Source organism: Hypomesus transpacificus, chromosome 12, assembly GCF_021917145.1.
Source record: "Hypomesus transpacificus isolate Combined female chromosome 12, fHypTra1, whole genome shotgun sequence".
Taxonomy (NCBI): domain Eukaryota; kingdom Metazoa; phylum Chordata; class Actinopteri; order Osmeriformes; family Osmeridae; genus Hypomesus; species Hypomesus transpacificus.
In genome coordinates, this window is record NC_061071.1 from 9,955,191 (window position 1) to 9,967,475 (window position 12,285).

General features: G+C 44.9%; 2 protein-coding genes across 2 annotated transcripts in view; one reads left to right on the plus strand and one right to left on the minus strand.

The window, feature by feature from the left end:
• Positions 1–913: 913 nt before the first annotated feature.
• On the plus strand, positions 914–2,412 carry nr0b1 (nuclear receptor subfamily 0, group B, member 1). Its single transcript, XM_047031203.1, has 2 exons — positions 914–1,573; positions 1,815–2,412. Exons 1-2 carry the CDS (start codon positions 1,021–1,023, stop codon positions 2,057–2,059), a joined length of 798 nt encoding a protein of 265 aa, XP_046887159.1. The 5' UTR covers positions 914–1,020; the 3' UTR covers positions 2,060–2,412.
• A 4,358-nt stretch (positions 2,413–6,770) lies between these two features.
• Positions 6,771–12,285, minus strand: part of il1rapl1b (interleukin 1 receptor accessory protein-like 1b) — a 116,680-nt gene continuing 111,165 nt past the window's right edge. Inside the window, exons 12-13 of the mRNA XM_047031585.1 lie at positions 11,388–11,432; positions 6,771–9,906 (exon numbers count right to left, since the gene is read on the minus strand). Of these exons, the coding sequence (XP_046887541.1) occupies positions 9,176–9,906; positions 11,388–11,432 (776 nt within the window). The 3' untranslated portion in view covers positions 6,771–9,175. The remainder of the gene's footprint in view (positions 9,907–11,387; positions 11,433–12,285) is intronic.

Genomic DNA, 12,285 nt, shown 5'->3' on the forward strand with positions numbered 1-12,285 from the left:
GAATGTTTCTCAGATTAGTGCAAAAGAGACTTGTTCAAATCATTAGAACCGAAAACTTTCACGGAGAGACCTTTTTGATTATAGATAAAATACTTGAAGTCCATCCATCTATATAACTCGTATTAATATTAGAACGTAGTTGGAAGCTTTGTGTGGTTCCGAGCACTATAGCTTGACGGCATCCTTGGAATGAATTTACACAGGAACACAGTATGGATTTGTGATGTTGCTAATGGTTACTTGACATCAGTAGTGAGACAAAACCTATGTCTATGTAGGGCCTATCTATACTGCATGTATTCTGTTTGGACAGACATCAAAACAAACATTAGGAAAGTTATTAACGTTTCGAAAGAGAAGCATATACTTTTCAAATATGTTCCACTTAGTTTTCTGCAAATGCAAGCAGTGGTAGGTAGGTAGCCCATAGCCTACATTTGCTCCCAAGGTGCTCCAAAACGCCATTAGCCTACTGTGTATCTCATTGAGGTTTTAAAGCTTACGTTGCTTCACCGATTGGGAGTTACCGATTTAGTTATTAGCATATAACATCCCAAGGCCGTAGCCATGGAGTCAACATTGGGGGGGACGAAATCTGCTGGGGAGTCTGAGGTTTCCTCCCCCTGAAAACCTTTTTATTATTAATTTATACATGGGATGAATTTATTTATTTATTTTTTCGGACAGCGTGCGTGGTTGCCTGTCCTAGCACATTTATTTATATTATCAATATATTGGGGAGGGATATTTTGACCAGATTTGAATATTGGGGGGGGGGATATATTATGATAACGGCCCTGTAACATACAACTAAAGTTTCTAAGCCAATCACACACCTGGCCTCTTACACCATTTTAAGGCATCTAGCTCCCTCTAGGCGCTCGAGTGCATGCGATTGTCCATAAATGGATAGCAGTCGTCCTCCATATATTACATGCGCTACAGAAGTTGTTTGAGGAATTAAACAAAAAAGCCAAACCGTCTTCGTTGTGTTGATTGCCTTCATCTGGAGACGTCGGCATGGCTTGCTCTGCCAGCTGCCAGTGCAGTGGCGCGAGGGGACAGAAAAGCATCCTTTACAGCATTTTGAGAACAGACGACCAGCCGACACAGCGTTCGCTAGGGCGCCAAAGGTTCGACATCCCGCCGGAGCGAGCTTGTTCGTGCGGATCTAATAAAACAGCGGTACTGCGTGCTCCACTGGTAACATCTAAAGCTACTTCCGCGGTGCTTTTTAAGACGCTGAGATTTGTAAAAAATGTACCTTGTTTTCGGCAACTACCAGCGAAGGACCAACTTCAGCTTGTGCGCAACAGCTGGGCACCCTTGCTGGTTTTGGGTATGGCGCAAGACGCGCTCGATTTCGAAACCGTGGAGACGTCTGAACCCAGCATGCTGCAGAAGATTTTAACCAACTGTCAGAACAAACAGGAAATTTCAACTGGCCACAATGGCCAAGGCGTTTCTCTCGTAGATGTCCAAGGAATAAAAATGTTTTTGAGTAAATGTTGGGGACTCAACATCAGCACCAAAGAATATGCGTACTTGAAAGGCGTTATTCTCTTCAATCCAGGTTTGTCTTTTAGCCCAAAAATGTCTGTCTAGTTAAATTGGAACTCCTACGAATGTGTAATAAAAATACGTAAACCATTCCGGTCAAACGTAACCACTCTTCTTAATACAAAGGAGGATGATGGGGGGTAATGGCGAATGTAAAACTAGTACTTAAAACATTTAAACGCATTACTAAAGTGGGAAAAATATTGAAATATTTGGTTGATGACTGATTTTAAAGATGTCTCTTTCCTCCATAGATATCGCCGAACTGCAGAGTCAACGATACATCTTGTCACTACAGCTGGAAGCACACAAAGCTCTTCACGAATATGTCAAAATGATTTACCAGGGGGACTCTGTTCGGTTCGCCAAACTGTACATCGCAATCTCCATGTTGCAATCCATCAACGCACAGATTGTGGCCAGACTTTTCTTCGGTTCCGTCATCGGAAAAGCTAGCATTGACGATCTTTTGCTGGAGATGTTTTATTATCAAAAATAAGCAGTTTAAAGTTTAAACCTGGAGTTCAAAATAAAAAGGGATTTCTTCAACTTAAAGACTTGTGCGTGTAGGGTTTGCATAAACAAATTCACAGTACGTATTTCTAGTGTTGCTTCTCTTATTTATTGCTTTGTCATTTTATGTTTGTGTGAATTAAGCGTCGTTGTATGTGGACGAGACGAATTTATCCAACTTCCTGTACTATGTTAATTAAAACGCAAGCCATTGGGGGACTAAAACTGTTGTTTCATATGATGTCGTATTATTTCCAAGATGTTTTAATTGGAAGGTAAACAATTTATGATTGAAGGAACAATACTGTGTTTGACCTGAAGAGGGCATACACACCCGTGAAATCAAGACCTCTACGGTGTATAGCAGCACATGCAACCACATAGCTGGTCAAAAGAGAGCTTATTACTGCTCACAATCACGTCAAATGAGTTTCACTATTGAAAAATGTGCTGTTTTGCTTGTTAGCATTTTGTTTTTATGAAGCCACAACTTCATAAAGTCGTCGTCGTTAATCCGACAATTTTCACACTTTACACCGTTATTACACGGTTACTACACTTCAGTATCATTACATGTTTATAATGTTGTTGTTACACTGTTGTTACATTGTTGCAGAGATGGTACTATCTATGGTACTCTTCTGGTATCATGGTATCAGTACTGCACCATTTTTCTGACAACTTTTTACTAAAACGGGTAGTAGTAATGACTACTTTTTACTGAAGTATGTCAGAGCTCACACTTGAGTGAAAAAGTGTAGTCAGTACTTCAACTTTGTCTTTTTAAACATGAGTATCTGTTTGAGTGAAGGATGTTTGTACTTGTGCCATCTCTGCCCTACTTAGCTTGCTGTCACCCCGCATCCCGCTCCATCTACGCATTGCCATAGGAATAAGCAGGGAAGGGATTGTGGGAAACCTGGATGTGCTTCCCTAGTGAGTGTCAATGTGTTATGGTGGTGTCTGCAGGCCACCTGATTCACTCATCAACCAGCAAACGGGAAAGAAGTTTCGAATCGCTGTTGGCTGCTCCGGATGTTCCGCTATTTCCTTGACTGAACAAGCAGATTATGCCCTGAGTGTGACAATCGGGGGGGGGGGGGTCAACTTCTTCTCCAGGGCATGTGTATCGACCCCCCCTACCTGTTGTTTTGACCTCTTTTGGGGGGTCAAGCCCCCCCCCCCCCCCCCGTAATCCGAACCCTGGTTATGCCACCGACTCATGTTGTACCTGTGTAGGAGAGGCTCATGTTGTACCTGTGTAGGAGGGGGGGCATGTAGCACCTGTGTAGGAGGGGCTCATGTAGCACCTGTGTAGGAGGAGGGGCATGTAGTACCTGTGTAGGAAGGGGGGCATGATAGCTTTACTGCATTGTGCGTCCCTCAGTGGAATAATTGCTGCATTGTTGCGGTTGCAAGTGAAGCCTGGCACGGGGGAGGATTCTGCTGTGATCTTTCTAACAGTAATTAGCTCTCTCTCTCTCTCTCTCTCTCTCTCTCTCGCTCGCTCGCTCGCTCGCTCGCTCTCTCATTCACTCTCGCTCGCTCTCTCTCCCTCTCTCACTCTTTCTATTTCTCTCTCTCTCTTTCTCCCCCTCTCTCTCACTCCCTGTCTTTAATGTTCCTGTGCTGGAAATACTCCCTTTGAACCAGTCTGCAGAAGCATTATTTCCTACTTCACAGAAGAAAGGTGTGCAGCTAATCATATTAGGTAGATGCCATGGCGACCCTTCCCTCTGCTGACAGCTAAATATACCACAGTCAGATCAGGATCCGCCTCCTTAGATTCAGATCCTCATGCTTGTGGCTCACAGTGTGTCTGTTCAAGACACAGCTTCAGGAAATAAACAGCGACTGTCTGATGCTAAGTCTTATTCAGGTTGTTGACATGTAGGGTTACAGCTAGGCTAAACTCACCTCTGACCTTTACCACAACACAGGGATATCTTTCGGAATCGTCACAATTTAATATGAGAGTTACTACATGACATTTCTCTCCACTAATTTGCAGTATCAGGCTTGCATGTTGCGTTTATATCTGAGCTATCCACATTAAGGTCGTGTGGATGACCCAGTAGGCCTTCCCCTTTATTTCTCGGTTTAATCTCTCAACGTTCTTCCCTGATTTTCCTCTCAATTAAACTCTTAATTGCCAAGGATGCGTTAATTATTCGTCCCCGTGCCAATAAACACACAGCTGTTGCTGTGTGAGCTCTCCACAGCGTGAGGCTAGCTTGTCATCTGCCGTCACTGGCACTGCTGGGGGGGCGGTGTACGGGCGGGAATCTTTTGGTACCTCTCGCTTCGAATCAATACTTGGAATCACAATTCGATTAAAAATCGATACACGATTTTTAAAAAGCAATTTTTTTATGGCAAAATACAGACATTTTGTCAGGGGTTCTTACGGTGTGTCCTGTGATGATCAGATCAGACAAAACGCGTCAAACCATTGGCCAATCATCACCAGTCATTGTTTGAGGCCAGAATCGCCCACCCCCCCTTTCCCAGCATGCTTTTGGTCAGAAACATGGCGCAGTACAGCTCACCACCAATAGATGCCAGTGTTTCATTTGGAGTGAGTAAACTAGCTGCTCTCTGTTACCGTAGAAGCAGAACAGTCAGACTGTCCTTACAAAAAACATGTATGAAACACAGACACATATGACACGTTCACACGCATTCACACAACTCAAAACTCACATACACATATGTGATATACATGAACATTCACATGTGAAATGTTGACACGCATTCATACTACTAAACGTGCAAGTCTCCGAGTTACTGTGATTGTTTTAACACATATGTAGATAAATGAGAAGTGCATGAGAAGTGCATATGTATGCATTTAGATATGTTAGCCCTCAATGTCCACTACGTTTGAACACTCAAATGTAACCAAACAGCTGCGTTGCACAGACATCAATTGCAGTCACATTGATTATTGAGGATCTGTGATTAGTGTGTGTCAGTAGGGAGGGCTTGGTTAAGGTTAAGCTTAAGGGGAAACACTGATCAATGACACAGTTGTGCCGGTGAAAAGGGGTCAACAGCATTAGTGTCTTGTCTTTCCTCTGTCTGCATTGCAGCAATTAAGTGTCCACACAGACATGCACACACACACACAGATACACAAGTCCTTAAACACACACATGAGCCCTGGTTCCTCAGGTGGGATACATGACACACGACACAGAACACAGAGCTGTGCATAACGAGGTCCGTAGGGAGAGCCTGCGTCTGTGTGTGTGTGTGTGTGTGTATGTGTGAACCAACAATGTCTTGCAGTGTTACTGCCAGAGTTAATGAAATGCTGTAATCACATTCGTTACCTGCTCTTACATGACAATGTGATGGGTGATGAAACTCTTGTTTCCTGTCTCGAGCCGTAGTTTGGGGAGCTCATTACGTCCTGACACCATAATGAAGTGAAGATGATTTCATTCAGAGGGGAAGTGCGCAGTAGCTAAAAGAACGCATCAGCATATGGAGACGCTTCATCTTAAAAGAAAACAGCTGGCACCCTGTATACACAGACAGAGACACGTTCGCTCGCTCGCACACACACACGCACACAAAACGGCAGATACTTTTATCTCCAGCTTCTGACAGAGAAAGGAAAAACGGAGAATAGAGAAACAAGACCAGACCAATCATTTCTTCAAGGATTTTCTTCCTTCAAGGGTGTTAGCGGCAACAAGGCCGGTACACGGAGGCGAAAGGCCAACAAAAAAGCGATTTCCCGAGCCTTTCGCGCCGCATCGACACACCTGATTTAGTCTGGATTCTCAGGGCGCGGTCTGATCCAGTCTCCGGGCAGAACGAGAAACTGTATTGATTGTTGTCAACAGGTTTTACGTCGGGGCTTTGAGTTATAGTTCCAGCGCTGTTGCTCCGCTAGAAGGTGGCAGGGCCCAGTCAGCTGTTCACTCAGCAGCCGTAAAACACTCCACCGTGACTTCCTCTCAGTACCACGCACGCACGCACACACAAAGTACACGTGCACACAAACATATTAAGTACACATACATAAAATACAGACAAACACACAACAGTAACTCACCCTACTTTAAACGTTCAACCATTTGAATATCGTAACACACCCGCCCTTACATTTAAAGCGAGGTGTAGAATAGGACTGTGTGAGAACGGGAGATTATCTACGTTGACGTACCGCCCTCTGAGGTAAACTTCAGAGGAGCGGGCAGTTCTTCTTAGGTCTCAGTGTGTAACCGCTCCTCTAAAGACCAGCAGGACAGACATTTCCCAGAAGCCAACAGGGCAAATACTCAAATTGCTTCAGCCGTCAATGCTGTGGTGGGCGTCAAGCCAATGCACAATTAGCTTAATGAGGACCCAATATGGAAGACTGCTACATCTGTAGGGGGGGTGGAGGTGGAGCGGGGGGCTATACATCTAGATCGCAAAGCAAATATACTAGCGGTTGTGTGGAAACTCACAGCATTTGTAGAAAGTGTGTCTGTGTGTGTGTGCGTGTACTTGTATCCACATGTGGATAAAAGGTGTGGTATTGTTCACTGGTTACTGTCTTTAGGCGCTCCAAACCTGCCATGATGGTGCATCACATGACCTGTGACCTCTAGTCAGAAGGCAACTGAGGGAGAACAAAGGAACAATTATTAAATGTGTTTTTATTATTAATAATAATAGTATCTCTTTAATTAACATCGCAAGTACATAATTAAAAAAATGAATCCGAAACAGAAGAGAACCATAATCTCGTCTCAGTAGAGTGAAAGTGCCTGGAATAATTCTGTGCTATATATTATTATTATTGTTATTATCGTCATTATCATCCTCATCATTAATAGCATTATCATCATTGTCAGAAATGTTCATTAAACAAAAAGATTCACCCACTCAGAAAATGCAAACAGTTTTTTTTGAATGTGGCTAGATTGTCTTCATCTTATTACCTTTTTGATTCTATATACACAATGTCAGAGTACAAGAACATCTTTCAAATTGACACCACATCTGTTTCATTCTTTCAAATGTATCAAACTATTTTTTGTTGTTATCTTTTGTTGTTGCTGTGGGGTCTGGGGTGAGTCAGACAGGGACTCCTCATCATCCAGCCCACACCCACACACTCGAGAAAAGACCAACCCTCGTAGAAATGTAAATCCTTAAAACATTTAAAACCTTTTTTTTTTTTGGGTGGGGGGGGGGGGGGAGACAAGGGGGATATACAAAAACCTTGAATGTGTTATTATTGTATATAGAGTTAATCGTTTTTGCATAATTTGTGGCACTACAAAGAATGAAAAAACAAAAATAAAGAGTTCCGCACTTTTCCTCACAAGACGTTGGTAGCATTTTGAGCAGGATCAGTTTCAGGAGGAAATGAGGTGATAGTGTGGTGGATGAGTGCACCCTCCTCCTGTCTGCTTACCTGTGTAATGCACATGGTGCAGGAGCACCCGCGTGAATTCTAAACCTGTCTCAGGAATTCACAGAATGTGTTTTTTCTTTCTTTCTTAGGACATCAGCTTTGGTCTCACTGGCTTGAAAATTAAATTAAAATGATGTAGGATTTTTTTTTCTTAATGCGTCTGGGACTGACCATACTTGCAAGGTTTTAAATGACATTTTTGACAGAAATATACCATGTAAACTACCCCTGTTGCGTATGGAGTGATACACACATATACACACACATGTGTGTATCAATGATTGATTATATTATTATATTAAGTGATTTAAATAGCTGTTTAAATCTCTTTGAAAAAAGGGTCTGTCCACTCAACCCCTTTTAAAAACAGTAACTTTAAAGGGGTCATCCTTTGAAACAGTGAGGCACTACAATGACATTTTCAGTAATTCCTATTCTGATGAGTGAAGTACATTAATATCATTGGCGTCATACAAGAGTCACAATGTACACTTGTTTGTGTGTAACGTCTCTTAAACACAAAAATACATTTACCCCACTTGGCAATGATTAGAACTCGGATAAAGACATCAACTCATTTATATATTTTTATCTTTAGACTCAGATAAGACATGAGTGAGATACTCGGTTGGCGATGCAATTCCACATAGTACCTCTATATAGAACAACATAGCAGAACAGTGAAGAGAATACACTCATTCTCTTATTCTTTCATTAGTGGAATGAAATGTGAAACATATGTATTCCCAAGCAAATATCTTTTTGTTACAAAAATATACCTCCTCATAAAATAATACACGTCATAGATTTTTTTTCTTTAGGTGATATATCGATCTGTTAAGCTATAACAAAAAATGTGTTTCAAAAGAAAAATGATGGTAAAATGGAAACATTGCTAAGTTGTGAGTGGTCACACTTGGTGGATGACTGTGAGAAGTCTAGCACCAGCCTCGTGTGTGTGGTCGTCCTGTTAGACCTCTCCGACCTCCTGTTTGCATAATCTAGTTGTGTTTGAAGTGCCCCTAGAAAACGTTCCCATCCAGATGACCTTTCCGCAGGTCCGACACAAATGACATCGTACTGGACCACCCCTCACCTTTTCCTCTAATGCCGCAAAAACTACGACACTAAAACCAACAAACAAAAAGCGTGTTAAAGTACACCTGTCAACGAGTCGCGATAAAAGTTACAATAGTTCAGCCAATAAACCTCACGGACCAGCGAATCACTTTCAAACTCGAGTACAAACAAACCAGTTGACAAAAAACAGGAAGTCAAAACCGACTCCAAAGATCGGATGATTAAAAACGTCTTCAATCGAAACAAAAAACAAAACCAACCCAAAACAAACATGATGCTACAAAGAAATAGAAAGCATATGTACAAGACCCTGTTTACCTCCAGTTTCTGTGAATGTGAACGTACGTGTTTCTGTGAATCTTTATACAGGCATTTTCACCAAGCCTATCAAGTTCTTCGCTGTTCTCTTGTTTTCAAACAACAGTTCTCCTTCAAAAAAAAAAACACACATCCACCCAAGTGACTTGTCCTGTGGTGTCCTGGTGCAAAAATCATCATCAGCGTTTAGTGCCCTCACGGTTCACCTGCCTAAGCTGGCAGAGCTATTACCCATGGGTGAGCTGCCCGCTGTGTGAGACTGAGCCTATCCCTGCGTCGGCTTTGTCACCAGATAACGCTGGAGATGCTGGTCTCCCTGGGCAGCAGGGGCAGCATGGCGTTGTTGGCGTGCGCCTCCTCAATGCTCTGCTCTCGAGGCGATTTGGCGACCGCTTGTGGCCGCTGCCCGTTGATGAGGGTCATGGGGATGTTGCAGTACGTGTGCTGGTTGCCCAGGGTGGCGAGCGGGGGCAGCGTGCTGGAGGCCGGGATGTCGTACTCGTAGCTACGGTAGTAATGTTTCTGTCTCATCTGAGTGTGGTAGGAGTTGTGGAAGGTGGAGCGCAGGTCTGGGTGCGCCGTCGCCATGGCGGTTGAGGTGGCGGCTGCCATGGAGATGGCAGAGACGGTCTGGAGCTCGCCGAAGGGGCCCTGCTCGCTGACGTCCAGGACCTGCTCGTGGGAGATGATGGGCTCCATACGCTTGAAGGGCATCTCGTACTGCAGCTGCTTCCAGAACTTGGAGCTGAGCTTGTTGGACTTGGGCCCGCGCCACTTGATGACGGTCAGGGTCTTGATGGTGTGTTTGAGCGCCTCCACTTCCTGGTAGTTCATGATGCCGCGCAGTTCGGCGCACTCGATCAGGATGACCTTGATCTCCCCGGTGACCAGCATGTTCCGCAGGCGCGTCTCCAGCTCGAAGATGCTCCAGCCGCGACGCACCACGTAGTTGGGCGTCATGACGATGATGAGGCGCTTGCTCTGGTCCACGCAGCGGGCCACGTCCTCGATGTAGGCTGGAGAGAGAGAGAGGTAAGACACAGATAGAGAGAGGGACAGGTAAGACACAGATAGAGAGAGGGACAGGTAAGACACAGAGGGAGAGAGAGAGAGGTAAGACAAAGATAGAGAGAGGGGGAGAGTGAGGTAAGACACAGACAGAGGGAGAGGGGAGGTCGGGAGAGATAGAGAAAGGAAGAGGGAGAGAGAGGTAAGACACAGATAGAGAGATGGACAGGTAAGACAGAGGGAGAGAGGGGGAGAGAGAGGTAAGACACAGAAGGAGAGAGAGGGAGAGAGAGAAGAGAGGAGAACATAGGTAAGGGTAGGGCTTAGCAGATGATTTCAAGCTGAATGTGTTCAAGACCAACAGTAACACTTCAGATGAGACCAGACCATGAGAGAAGAACAGACAAACACAACAGACACACGACATCATCAGTTGAATGTGTCGAATGATCCAGCCCCACAGACGTTCACGCTACTTCCTGTCTGGCTAAGGGAAGGACGAGGCTACGTCCTGTCTGGCTACTTCCTGTTTGGCTAAGGGAAGGACAAGGCTACTTCCTGTCTGGCTACTTCCTGTCTGGCTAAGTGGAGGACGGGGCTACGGAACAGGAACAGATCTACACTTAATTTGCTACCAATCTCAAAAGTCTAATCTTTCATACCCATGTGATTTGCTTCTAAATTGTGATGTATCTGAAATATTGATCTTACAGTGGTGTGTGTGTGTGTGTGTGGGGGGGATGCCACGAAAGGGAACAAAAGAAGTCTGCGAGGCATGTTTCCTCTCCACTCCGCGTGGTCGACTATCTGTGCTGAACGTCTGTAAATACACCCAGTGTTTTCTGTTCGTGGCAGGGTTGTTATTCCCCTATCTCCCACCAGTCCTCCAGGTCAGAAGGGGAGAGAGGCAGTCCATGCCTGCTGTTAGCCAGGTCAGGGGGGGAGACAGAGAGACTAGCTCCTCCACCACAGGTACAGCAAATTAACTAGACTTCCAATCCATGCATAAGCACCTCCCGTGTGTGTGTGTGTGTACTTTCACTGTAGTACACGCGTGTGCTGCCCCGGCTGACCCCCCCCCCCCCCCCCCCCCCCCCCCCCCCCCCAGGCCACCCTTCTCCCTCTCTGTCTCTTCTCTCTTCAAATATCCCTCCTACGAGAACCAACTCAAATGGCCTCTCGCTTTCATGCCTTCAGGCTGTGTAAGCCTGGGGCCTCGGCAAGGAGGAAGCTGATTAAGAGCCGATACCGAACACCCCTCCTCCTCCCCCCCCTCCTCCCCCCCCCTCCCCCCTCCCCCCTCCCCCCCCCCCCCTTCCACCTCCTCCCCCCCCATAGTGAATAATGACAAGCTAAACAAATTGTTGTGCCGTAATTGAAGTTAATAACCAGTGGGATAAACACAGTCAAATAAAGAGGTAGAGCCAGGTTTCTCTGTAGTGATAGTGTTGGTGACTGACACAAATGTTGAAGGCCGGGGAAATTGTACCTCTAAGAAGTCTTGTATCATCTTGGAAATGATCATTGGTGAAACCTAAACATAGATATTTCAACATTCAAAGTATGATCGGTAGACTCAGAAGAAGTAAGAATGCATCAAAAGAATATAGAATCTCGACTTCACAGGAGAGCACTGGGATCAGCTGTGATCCTCTCTCTCCCTTGTGCTGTTCTCATGACGATGAAAGCAGTTTATTCCAGTTTAATATGGGACTGGAGGCATCAGGACGGAAGGAGGAGCTTATGTCTTCATCTCATCTATTAAACATACAGACATTTGCTCGCCCTGGGGGATAGGGGAGGGGGGGGGGGTTCACAAACCACGAGAACATGGTGCTCTCCTTTTCATTTCACTTCACTTTCCAGTTCATCGTTTAATGAAACTGTTTAAGCCTTGGAGCCAAAATGGAGCCGAATTTCCATTGGATCTACTTCCAATCAATCAAAACAAGGCAACCTATGATGGGAGAGCACAGCGTCCACTGTGTCTGTAAAAGTATCGTCCTCTATGCCACGTGTCCCATATTACAGTCCCCTTTATAATACACACACCAAGAGCCAATCAAAGGCTTCAGGGAGCAAATATGGCGTTCTTGAAGATGAATGGAAGCAAAGGATTTGAGATGGAGTGCACGGAGAAGAAAAAAAAACGAGACGAATAGAAGGGAAAGGAGATACATGAAAGGGAAAAATAAAGAAGTTGTGTTCGTCTGAAACGATAATCAGTACGACATGCAAAATCCATGCAGAGAAAGGCGCGATGCCTCTGTGTCAGGCGAGGGCTAACCCTGACTGGCACAGGCCCCTCATCTTCTGAACATGGGCACAGATGACACCTGTTTGACACCAGGGTGAAGTGTCGGTCCTCCCTACAGAAGAGTACTCTG

Excerpts from the sequence above, each read along its gene's own strand:
- nr0b1 (XM_047031203.1), top strand. The coding sequence starts at position 1,021 with ATGGCTTGCTCTGCCAGCTGCCAGTGCAGTGGCGCGAGGGGACAGAAA. Across the intron at positions 1,574-1,814 it reads CGTTATTCTCTTCAATCCAG|ATATCGCCGAACTGCAGAGT; the intron begins GTTTGTCTTTTA and ends TTTCCTCCATAG.